This window comes from Centropristis striata, chromosome 2 (assembly GCF_030273125.1).
Source record: "Centropristis striata isolate RG_2023a ecotype Rhode Island chromosome 2, C.striata_1.0, whole genome shotgun sequence".
Taxonomy (NCBI): domain Eukaryota; kingdom Metazoa; phylum Chordata; class Actinopteri; order Perciformes; family Serranidae; genus Centropristis; species Centropristis striata.
Genome location: NC_081518.1, coordinates 7,757,673 through 7,770,634, shown reverse-complemented (window position 1 = coordinate 7,770,634; position 12,962 = coordinate 7,757,673). Strand labels below are relative to the sequence as shown.

Here is a 12,962-nt window from a genome sequence, read left to right as displayed (position 1 = left end):
CATCTATAAATAGTAAGAAATGTGCTTTTTCACCCATTGTTTCCCCCTATATTTAATATCCTAAACCCTCTGAAGACAGCTTAAGATGTAAAAGGGTTGAATTACAGTAGACAGAATTGCAGAAAACGGATCAATATTGTAAAAAATATATATTTTTAAAGAATATAGGAAAAGCAGGTACATAAGGAGGAGCCTGGTTTGTCTTCACCTTGACATTAACACGCCGCTCTGACAGAGAGCTGCAAACACAATGTTGAGTTGACCACAATGTGAGTTTAAACGAGAGATATTTTAGCAGTCTGGGTCTTTAAATATGAAACACTTCTCCTATTACGTCAAATGGTCCTATAAATTACAACAAACATACGAATGCAGGCTCGTGCAAGCTCCCAGTGCAATAAAATACAATAAATACATAAATGTTTCCCCATGATTTGCTTGGATAAAGTCGAGTTTGCAGGTTGTACTTACTTTGTGAAGGTCGAGGTCACGCTGAGGTAATTGTAGCGGTGATAATCCACACCAAATAGTTTCTGAAAGAGCTTTTATATCGTCTCAATCCTCATTATTTGGGGGGGAAATGATAAAGCCTTTTGCTAGATAGTGCGGGGAACTATTCAGGTGTTATTCCTTTCCTTTTCTTTCTTGTTTTTTTAATATTGAGAGGAAAGAGGCAGAAGCCAGTCTAAAACAAAAGAAAACGTTTAACTTTCCTTTGGGAGTTCAAAAAAAGGGGCTTTGACTTTTCCAGGTATAATAAATTATGAGGTATTTCTCTTCTTAGTTATATCGAAAAAAAGAAGAAATAAAAAAAAATCAAAGCAAGGGCTCTTGGATCCTTAAGAACATTGATGTCTTTGGTTTTGCAGTCTGTGAGTGTGTTTTTAAAGCAAACAGCGTCTTGTTTTGACGCTGATGTAAAGAAAAAAAACACAACTTGTCCCAGTCATGTAAATCCGCTCTTGCTCATTTTAACCATCCCAGATAGTGGAAGAAGAAAGAAAAATAATACAGTTTCAACTGCAAAAAAAACGTCCTTTCTGATCGTTTTTAAGGAGACAAAACTATGAACAGTTTGGATTAAAAATCCTCGCGTCTCCCATGTAAAAAAAATAAAAACAAGATGCGGATCCTCTTGTCTGCAGGGTGCGTCTATTATTCCTCCTGTGACAACTTTAAACCCCTCTCCTTTAGTTCACAGTTCAGCCACAGTCCGTGGTGTCAGGAACAAGTCCGCACACATCCGGTTAGATAAATTGTGCTCCTGTTTTCTTTTTAAAAACACAGTTGGTCTCCAGGCTGGGAGCAGACTTCTCTACTACCACGTTTCTCTGTACGGTCCTTCTCCTCCGCCGACGCGCCGATCCTCCGCCGACCTGTCTTCAGATGGTGTTACAAAGAGATCCCACTTCTTCTCCCACAAGAAAATCACAGTCAGCTGAGCATATTTTGCTTTTTTTTCTTCTCCCACCGTCAATTCACAATTTTGGGGTGTTTTTTCTTTATTTTTTTTTAAATCAGACTTGTTTTGTCTTCACTGATGAGCGGAGCTGACGAGCTCACTGTAACCGCAGCTCTCTCCTCCTCCTCCTCTCTGTCCTCGCTGTAGCCTTCTGTCTGCGTTTAAACACCATCTGGAGCTCCTAACCTCTCTCTCTCTCCCTCCCTCTCTCTCTACTCCTCTCTCTCTCTCTCTCTCTCTCTCTCTCGGGTACCATCAGAGGCGAGAGCTGGCAGCTATGTACAGGAATCCTTTCTAAATTGAAGAAGATCCAAATTGTGGAGTACAAAAATCCCAGATTGGGTACAAAATTGTGAAAGTATGCCATTGGAGGCTAAATAAACTGAATTTTATTACAGAACGATATGAAACTTATTAACTATGGGTTACACTTAGCTAAAAAAATGTATTTCCCCAACAAAATCCATTAAAATCCTGCAAATAATATATATATAATAGTGCGAATGCATGACTTGCAGCTTATATCTATAAAGTAATTATTCCCTATGCCAAATCTGTCGAATAAAAAAGCAATAAGAGCAGCTGAGAGAAACAGTTCCACTGTCTGCCCGTGGGGGCCGCTGTTTCCTCATATCAGGACGACGAGGAGGACAACAACAAGGGGAGCAGGATTGAGTCCACCAGACTGCAGACTTTATTTACTTTATTCCACACTTGGAGGAAAAAAATACAATGACAGATTTTTGGGAGCTTAATGAATGCAGAAAGATATCTTTGTCTGCAATCCTGCATAGCTTGTAAAATGCATTGTTTTCTTTGTCTCGTCAGGTATAAGTGTTATAAATAATCAGGTGGGCGGATTGATGTGAAGATGGACAGATAAATATTTTTAATGTTCCCATTTTTATTGCTCTGTATGTATGCTTTTGTGTTGCTTGTTTTAATTAGTACCTGATAAAGCATAATGAGTTATAATGTTGTCCTACTGTGTATATCACATAGGGGTTATTATCTCCACCAACATTAATATTCTCATTTTATTAGTGCTGCATGTTTATATCCGATTTAATAGGCTGTTTCAACCTTTTATTCCATTTACACTAAGATGTAACATCTGTCTGTGAGTACTACAGATTAGACTGCAAATTGCAATTATTTGATTTATCTGTCAATTATATTTTTGATTAATTGAGTCAACATTTATTCTATAGAATGGCATAAAATAGGGGAAATGGCCATCATAAGTTTCCAGAGACAGGGGGACATCTTTAAATTGCTTAGTTTGCCTGATGGTTAAAACTGAAAGCTATTCAACTGACAAACATACAAAAAAAATCTGCAAATCCTCACTCTGAAAAGGCTGCTGTGACATTATTTCATCCCAAAATCAACACAAATATTGTATTCTCTTACTTGTAGTGTCATTTATTAATGCAGATTGACTGGAAGGAACTCAGATGCCAACAAAATCCTGGGTCATGATTTCTGGAAAGATTCATTAAAACTATTATATTTTTGCATATTTTTTTGCACTCTGAGAACCACAAGTCAAGTGCCATTGAGTTCTATTATATTCAAGAGAAAGCATGAAAGTCGGCATCTTACACCAAAACAATCTAGATTAATAAATAGCACCACAGGTAAAAAGAGGAAACCAAAAGTATTTTTTTATTTTGGGTTGAACTGTCCCTTTAAAGACCTAAACATTGAATTGATGCAATTTTCTGTCAATCAACTAATTTATTAATCAACTAACCTTTTTTTCTCTACTATTGGCTCCTGGTTGAGGAATATGACTGCAGCTTTGTGTGTGAGAGGTCGCCAGTTCAATTGTCGAAAGAGATCAAGAACTGGAGTGTGCTAATGTTATACAGTATAGTCAAAGAAATGTGTGTTTTAAAATATAGCCAAGAACCTGCTTGCTGTGATATCATCATGTTGCATTGCTGGACTCAAACTTAACCCATGGCACTTACTCTCGTATTGTCTTCTGACTAGATCTTTGCTTGTGTTGTATGAACTCTCAAATGTACGTCGCTTTGAATAAAATCATCAGCTAAATTAAACTGTAACATTGTAACTATAGATGTAAGACAGACATTGGCTGGATTTTGGTGCATTTACAGTAATTGTTCTTGATGTGCACTGCCACTAAATAGATAAATGTGTTATATAAGCAGACAGAATTATACAGCGAGAGACAGAGAGAGAAAAGGCAGGTACATCTGGTTCCTCTAGTGAGAATCCTCCACCTGTCCACCCTGGTCTGTTACTCCCTTTGCCCCACCCACCTGCCCTCTCTCTCCCTCTGTTGGACACACACACCCACACACACACACACACACATAGCCATAGAGGGGGGACAGCAGACAAAGCTGACACCCTCCTGACCCCTCCTGTGTCTACAGAACAAACAGAACCAGCTTGTAAAGTACACACAGACAGCTGCTCTGCCCCGACTCCAGTCTCACCAGCTTCGCCAGCCTCCAACACAAACGCTGCCTTCATACGGAGCCAGGCGGACTTTTTTTAAAGAACGCTCCAGTCCTGATTAAATAATGTGAATAAAGCGTGCAGGGGGAAAGCCCTAGTGCTCTTTAAGTGGAACGTAACAGTTTCCCCATAGCGGCCCATGTGAAGGAACAGGTAACCTCAAGTCCAGTGCCAATGTTTTTAGTTCACACCACATTATGCCAATTTACCGTAAAGCTGCTGTGGTCAAACACACACACACACACACAGTGAGATACACCAACATTACACACATAAACAGATGCACAGGCCATTACAAGCCGGGTCTGTCGGAAGCAGCGGTTGTAGAGTACCACAGTTGTCAAGGAGATGGATGGAGTGTTTATGAAACTCACTCTCTATATTTCTCTCTTTCAGAGTTATGGCCCTAGGTGGTTCCACACATGCAGCATTGTGTGTGTGTGTGTGAGTGTGTATGTTCTTAGTATGTTCCTATAGGTGGCTTATTTGTTTCCTGTTCGGAATACTGAAAAGGAAAAAGGTGTGTATGTGTGTGTGGCCTTGAGTGACAGAAAGGTTGGCGATGGGGGTTGCATCCAAAGAAAGGATTCCTGTCAAGGTGACAGCTCCAAGATTGACAGGATGCTATTCTCCTCGGGAACGGCGTCAGTCAACCTGTCAGGCTCCCTGTACGACAGCCTCTCACTCCTCTTAATTTGGCCTTTTGTTGAGCGGTCACTGGGTTAGCGCTGACACTCCATGTGGCCGGCCTGATAAACTGCACAATGAAGCACACATAAGGTGGGAAGTCGCTTTGGATGAACTCTCTGTGTGCCATAATACTGCGACGGGAAGTCCCTTTGATGGCATTAATGATGAAAACAGCTTTGTCTCTGCCTTTTCTTTCACTCTTCTATCTCTCTGTCACCTCACAAACACACACCACGTTGACAGCTTCTCCTGGATGGTTGAGCTCTCACTGAGATACAACTAGGTTTGGTCATTGTGTGGGTATGGAAATGACTATTTCTGTCTATGTGTATGTGTATGTGTGTGTGTGTCAGAGCAAGAGAGAAGTTTGCAGCATTTCCTCCACTCACACATTGTAAATCCTTTCCTATAGTGGCAGTCACAGGCTAGTGTGTTGACAGGAGATAAGGCCCTGAGCCGACTGAAAGGAACGCTAGACCCATTGTGTTCCCGCGCTCCTCTCTCTTCTTCTATCCTCTCCTCTCTCATGCACATTCAACAGACCACACTTATGGAGCTGCCATTAAAGACACCATTGTAGGTTCCTGGCAGACATGAAAGAGGGGAAAGAGCACATCTCACTTGATCAAACCAGTAAAAAAATAAGTAACTTATGCTGATTGAAACGCAGATAAAAATGATTGGGCTTCGGTTGAGAATTCTCCCTTTGAGTCCCATGCATCGTCCCTGAAAATGGGTTTTGTAATTTAAACACAGCTTTCTCTGATAGCATGCTTAAGAGGATGTTGTTCTCTCACTCTGTGTGTTAACATTAATGTGTGCAAGCTGCTCCATAATGGTATGAAAGAGGACGAGACAGAGAGAGTGTTTCTTTGATACGGCGTAGTGTAACGGATCATTGACCCACCCACTCAAGCACGTATGCTGGAATTCTGCTTTTACAAATTGCACCCATAGACCCCCTGACATTTTGTTTGCAATCGAGCAGCAAAGTGTCGGTTGTTTGAATCATCCAGACATGATGTGAATTCAAAATTCAATCCGCGCTCTTTGGAAAGAATAAATGTCCTTTGAAGTACTTGACTTGCAGGGTTGTTTTCTGCCACAGAACAACTCTAATAAGAGCACTACACAATGCATTACTGTAGCTGACTATTTTTCTATTCCATTTACTTTTGTTTCATCCAATCCAATTTATTCTGTTTTTGCAAATGCTGAAGTATTGCAAAATTGTTGCAATGCCTGAAACATATTCTACTTGTCGTCAATTTTTCATATGCTTGAGGGCTTTCATTTCTGAGCCAAACAAAACAGCAGAATATAGAAAATGAGGTTAAATTGCACTTAAATTTAACCTCAATTCTTTAAATACATACACATTCATAATCCTATTAGCAATAACTAATCTGGAATTAGGAAGAGAGACGTATGAGATGCTTTGATTAGACTATTTATCTGCAGGGAGTGTGTGGACTTTAACGTCTACATGCATGCAGGTGCATTAATACGTGCGTCTGTGAGTGTGTTTTCTTTGGCCAGACTGCCAGCCTGTATCAGAGCGCAGGATCACAGCTGACCAACAGAAGTGCAAACTGACAAAGGAGGAAGTGACACCTGATTACATCAAGTGTTGACTCAAGAACAGGATATGCAGCCTGAGCCCCGAGAGGGAAACGGACAGTAAAAAGTCCTCAGCATGCAGGTGAATACGCCCTGGTACAATCACATGAGAAAGTCACTGCTATATCTGACTGTGTTTCCCAAGAGACAATATGTGTGTGCGCCTTTGTGTGTTTGTGTGTGCAGACAGTTGGTGGTGCTGGCACTGGAGATAGTGAGTAGAGGGGGATGAGGCACTGTATCAAGTTGTGAACATCTGTTCCTCATAGAAACCACAAAGCTGGTGCTGAGGAAACAGAAAGGATAACTTCTCTCTCTCTCTCTCTCTCTACATACACACACACTCTCTCTATCCACACACACACTTATCATCACCTTGCCTCTCCTCCCACATACCTCTCACTTTTTTTCCATTCCTCATTTGCTTTGTTTTCCTCCCTCTTCTTGAATCAACATCCATCTTTTCCCACATTTTTTGATGATCTCTGCCACATTTATTTGCTTGTGGCTGTGTCTGAGATACAGTGATGCAAACATTAAGCAATAGATCAGTGAAGATACATTTTCACATGTGCAGTACGGCTGTAAAAGAAATGTGCAAAACGTGCCTAATTGTTGCTCTGTCATGCTGGTTGTGATAACGTTGTTAATCAGCTCATAACTGCTGAAATATGGTGACATTGCACAACTGCAAGTAAAACCACTTATTTAGAGATAAACAACATGAAATCCTCTGCAAATCATGTATTTTACAGTTTTAATGGTAGGCGGTGTTTGAAGGGTTACTTTTAAACATATTCCACAACAGAATACTGAATAAATGCCCTGAAATGTTATTTATCATGTTAGATTATTCAAATCAAGTAACATATTCATAATACGTTGATGACTTTTGGAATATCTGCAAAATCCTCCTGATGGGCTCATTTGTCTTCCATGCCAACAAAACACATTCCTGACAGTGTCCTGGCTGCGCGTCTCTTCTCGTCTTTTTTTTAGAAATCCGTTTATGGGAAATGCATGCCTCATTTGAATTTAAGAGCAAATAAAACAAAAACAAACAAGAAGGGCACTCAGACAGCACAGACCTACACCAAGGCCATGCAATGTTAACAATAGCATGAAAAAATAAGTTGTGTATCCGCCCCGTGATTTGGATCCGCTCCAAGATAAAAAATAAAAAAGAACATTGGGTTCTTCTTTGCCCAATGCTACACCCTTCCACCAAGTTTCATGAAAATAGAAGCAGCATTTTTATTTTTCTATAATCCGGCTGACAGACAAACAACGTACGGAAAATATTACCTATTTCTAAAGACAGTAACTGTCTAGAACATCTAAACAAAACTATCGGTAACTATGGTTGCCAGAACTTCATTGTAAAAAATACAGTGAGCGGTTTTCTACTGTAAATTTAAATCTAAATATCAGCAAAAACTGTAATTTAGATGGAATAATCCTGTTATTTTTAGGGTAATTGTGTCATTCATTCACACATCATGGTATTTTTACATTAATTTTACATGAAAATGTTAAATTTTTACAGCAAAACTGTTGTTTTGTGCTATTCTTTGATGTACGGTAATTAAAAGCATCTACTACAGTGCTATATAATTTTTAATTTTACGCCCTACTTCTGATGTAATTTGAAAGTGTTTTACTGTAATTTATACAAACATTTTTTACAGTGTAGTGCCCATATTTGATATTCCAAACCCAAATTCACAAAATACATACGATTTTAAGATTCTGTGAGACTGTAATGAGCTTGAATTAAAAGGAAAAAGAACTGGGTAAAGATGAAACGGTTATTGATATAATAAGAATTAATTCGATTTTGAATTTAGTCCAAGTGTCTGATTGTCCCTTCAGACACCTGGATAATAATGTCAATCAAATCAATACACAGGGAAAGCAACAAAGTTGTATATAAAAGTTATCTCTTCTTGTGAGAGAAAACTATATAGAATAGCCTATTCATAGCTATGGAGGATTAGGATTGGCACAAAATTATGAAGTCTATGATACAGCAGACATGAGCCAAGGCTTTGTTAGGGATTCACTGCACCTTTTCCCTCAAAGTCCCTTGATTTAGTCCTTTCTCCTTTTCTTCCTCTCTCCATCTCTCTCATTGCCTTCCTCCCTCTATCTGGGCTTGCTGTGAGGGTGTGCTAGTGCTGGGTGGCAGTTCCTTATTGTGTCTATATAAGTGTGTGTGTTTGTGTGTGTGTGTGCGTGTGTGTGTCTGTATGCTGTGTGCGGCTGATAAGACCCAGGGAGAAGAGCCAGCGTGCCGACATATTCTTGCCACCACGGTTATCGCCCGTCGCAGCTGTGCCTGAGCTCTGCGACATCTGCTCCCTCACAGGAAGCCTATGCTGCAGCTCACAACACCTCACACACACACACACACACATGCACACGCACTACCACACACATATTACTGCTGCTTCTTTTCCATACAGTGTGAACATGTCGCCGGACACACACACACACGAATGGTTACATAAGGTAAACTACTTGAGACAAAGAGCTGTGTTTACAGTTCACATTGACACATTTTGATTTCCTCAGTGTATGCATTTATGTGTGTGTGTGTGTGTGTGAGAGAGAGGGAGAGAGAGAGAGAGAGAGAGAGAGAGAAAGAGAGAGAGAGAGAGAGAGAGAGAGATGAATGGGTTGGAGCACCGACACCAGAGTTCTACTGGGTTTTTATCACAGAATTACAGGGGGGATGCTTATGACTAAGCCTAATTATAGGGGCCTTATCACTGCAACGTTCACAAAGCTCATTACTGCCAAGAGACGGCAGGCGCTGCAGGTAATTCACTACGTTGGGTATTAGTCCTTGCTCTGGCTTACAGTTTCTACATATTTAGAGTCTATAAAATTGGGCCTTTAATGTCTGATTCTTAATGCATCTCTCTCTCCTCGAACCCTTTACTGAATTAAGTGAAGGTTTTCATTTTTACCTAAAGGCACTACTTCAGTGTTTTCAGTGCTTTAAGAATCAATTACATTTTTTTTTCTCTTCTCTTCCCCTTTTTTTCCTGGATGTCTTTCAAGTATCCCTCATCAGTCTGCAAAATACTGACTTAAAGTTTTGCCTCTGTCATTCATTGAGATGAACTCTCATGACCTGCGTGTGTGTTATGAAGCCACTGAAGCTGAACACTGAAACTCAAGAATCTAGTTCTGTTCCCTGCAGCTGTATGGGGATGCCCAGAGGAAGACCCCCCACCCACACAAAGCTCTGAGAATTCTTTACTTTCCAGTGTCATGGGACAAATGTGCTCCACAGGGCTTGTTAACAACAGTAATGACAAGTTTATTTGCGTTTGACAGCTCATATGAAGACCGAAATACATGGCGATAAGAGGATGTTGTTGAATAACTTGGTGGTTAAGGAAAGCACATGACTATAACAAATTATACATACTTATAATGCACTGTAATCTGTGTATTGCACTGTATAATTATAGTTATAGATACTCATAAATATTCATAATCCTATATAACAATGATTGTAACATTAAAAAGCATTTTATATTGACTTATAATGTGAAATATCAATAATACTTCATAATTTACATTTTTGCAAGCATTATAGCGTATTATAATTGTCAAAGTTTTAAAACATTATAAACTTTTTATATTGCATTATAATCAGTGTTACAATGCATTAATATGTGATTATAGGGTTAGGCTAAATGTAACCCTATAAGGCATTATAAGTATGTTTATAATGCATTATAGACATCGCAAAAACGTCAGTATTATGAAGTATTAAGACACTTGCTTTATGATGTGTTATGATTATTGTTTTAAAGCATTATGAATATTTATGAGTGCTTATAACTATAAATTTACAGTGCTATAAGCAGATCATAATGCATTATAAGTATGTTTATAATGTATTATAGACATGGGCTTGCAAAAACAAATTAAAAGTTATGACACTTGACCTTATATGTAATAATAAAATGTTTTCTAATGTGTTATACAGCATGATGGGTATTTATGAGTGCTTATAACTACAATTATACAGTGCTATAAGAAGATTATAATGCATTATAAGTGTGTTTATAATGCATTATAGACATGGGCTTGCAAAAACAAATTCAAAGCTATGACACTTGACCTTATATGTAATAATAAAATGTTTTCTAATGTGTTATACAGCATGATGAGTATTTATGAGTGCTTATAACTACAATTATACAGTGCTATAAGCAGATTATAATGCATTATAAGTGTGTTTATAATGCATTATAGACATGGGCATCATAGAAAGTAAAACAAAATACAGTAATTCTAAATGCACTGTGAAACAAACCTTCGATCATTCTACACATAATCACTCTGGAGAAGAAACTAATTTAGATGGTAATGCTTGATCTCATTCTAACCTTGAAACCTCAGCTTCAATCATCAAATTACAGGTCTACCAGCGAGATGAAGAAACCTCACATTGCCCTTATAGCATGCAGTGCTAAGTCAACACAAACTGATTATCCGTCAATCACTCCAACTTAATGAGCAGACCTGACAGCTGCGGGACCCTCCATCACTCATCGCTGTAACACACTGCCAAAAGATTTCATAAAACAGGTCCTTTAAGATGACAAGCTCCTACCTTCACTACATCTGTAGTAGCTGCTGACTGCCAGGTTTAGATCAAGGCTTCCAGGCTGGAGTCTGCGTGCAGCGTGTTTATCCCTCAGCTCTCTGTGGCTGATCAGTGTGACTGTGGGGACACGTGGAGCGAACGCCGAAGCAGAAGAAACCCCAGATCTCAAGTCGGCCTTTTTCTGGCGCTCTAAATGGACCTCAGCCGACATGTTCAGACCTTCAAATCACCGCTGCTGAGGTCTTGACTTTCCAGATTCTTTGTGAGGGATTCAAGGCGAAGTGACACACTGTCTGTGTAAAGCACTTAATGCTCACTGACAGGTGTACAGTACGTTCAAGGAAAATCGATGCTAAAAATCTCTATGAGCTCTTGCTGGACCTTCTCTTCCACATGTCCTTGAGGCTTTTCAGTCAGTTTGCCTGGGAGGCCACCTGTAGATCATTGTGTGACCCACTGAACTGCCATGCAAGGGCAAGGATGTGGCTTTTGTAAATTTCCAAACAGAGATAAACAAGAAACAGCCACAGGTTGCTTCTTCTTCTTCCTTTCACCTCTTCTTTAACACTTTGATCCCTGTTGTATTATTCCTGGATTCTGGTGATACATAGTGATAGTTGTCTGTTTATAGTCATAGCAACAGTCTTTGTCCTCAGCTCCAAGTTTCTTTTTCTGTCCCCCTTAGATGCATTTGTTTGGTGTAAATCTTCATTTGATTCTCTTGATCTCTCGTCGTTCCCTTCCAGCAGTGTGAGTGCATGTGTGTGTGTGTGTAAGTGTATGTGTGTGTGTGTGTCAGTGGCAGGTCAGCTTGTCTCGTGGCTCTGGCTGAGGGGCTGTACTCTCATCTGAACCCTCCTCCTGCCCTGCTGCCACTGCAGCTCAACAGAGAAGTGTGTGTTAGTATGTTAGTTTGTGTGTGTGTGTGTGTGTGTGTGTGTGTGTGTGTGTGTGTGTGTGTGTAAGGCTGCAGCCCCTGGGGAGGCCAGAAGCAGAGCTGGCTGTGGTGATATCAGCAGACAGAAGCAAGCAGCAGGACCTGGGCCTCCGTCTGGGCTTCCTCTGTCAGGAACCAGCTGTGTCTGCGGCCAGGAGCCACTCCTTCCCCGGTGCTTCCCCTGTTCTAAGTTAAATTTTGCTTTATTTCAGAGAAATAATCATAAAAATTGCAGTAACTGCGGTTTGCTTTGACCGAGACATTGTAGCCTTGTATTTCTTCATTGTGTTGAATAGTGAAGACAAGAATATTAGAAATTATAAGTTTATTTGATAGGGAAATTATTATCTAGATAGTGATCAAGTAAAAAAAAAGTGAGTTAAAATTATATTAAGACTAAAAATATAACATTACTTATAATATTGAGTCTAAAATAAACAAATCTTTGAATAGAGTTGTTCAATACTTGTAAATACACTTATTACAAAACCAATTTGAAAAGTTGAAAGAAGACAGCAACATTGTAGTTACTGCACTCTGGTTTTGCATTACTATTAGAACCTTTTACAGCGATGCAAAACCAGAGTTCACTAACTAGTTTTTTGGGGTCAAAGGTCAAATAAATCTTCATGATTTTTTAGCATAAAAATTACATCATCAATACATGTAGAAATAAGTGTCATATCACTTACATACCTACAACTAATTTGGCTTGCTAGTCAAAAAACGTTAAAAAACCCAGTTTTTCTCAGTTTTACCCTTTGCGCAGTTACTGCAGTTAGGCTTTGTCGGGCAGTATTAAGTGTGTGTGGGGGGTGGGGTGGGGGGTTTGGGTGCATATAGTTGGTTACTTCACAATGAAATGCTAATGAATGATGATTGATGCATATCAAACTTCTCCAAAGCTGAACATTTCACAGAAAATGATTGCATCAATGCCAAAAAATTGTTTTGTCATGTTTTGTTACCTTAGCAATGTTACACAAGGTCATAACAAAGCCAATGGTTAAGGTCTGCTGAGGTGAAATTTGCGTGTTAGTTTCGCGCATCCACTCACCAACATTTCTGCCATTTGGACTTTGTCACTCTTTATACTCAGCACTTGACTTCCCTCTGTTTTGCCCTCGTTA

The 12,962-nt window shown here is 39.5% G+C and overlaps 1 protein-coding gene across 1 annotated transcript in view; it reads right to left on the bottom strand.

Moving 5' to 3' along the window:
- Positions 1 to 11,405, bottom strand: part of cbfa2t3 (CBFA2/RUNX1 partner transcriptional co-repressor 3) — a 49,247-nt gene extending 37,842 nt beyond the window's left edge. The window contains exon 1 of the mRNA XM_059352522.1: positions 10,902 to 11,405. Coding sequence (XP_059208505.1) covers positions 10,902 to 11,106 — 205 coding nt within the window. The 5' untranslated portion in view covers positions 11,107 to 11,405. The remainder of the gene's footprint in view (positions 1 to 10,901) is intronic.
- Between the last annotated feature and the right edge of the window lie 1,557 nt (positions 11,406 to 12,962).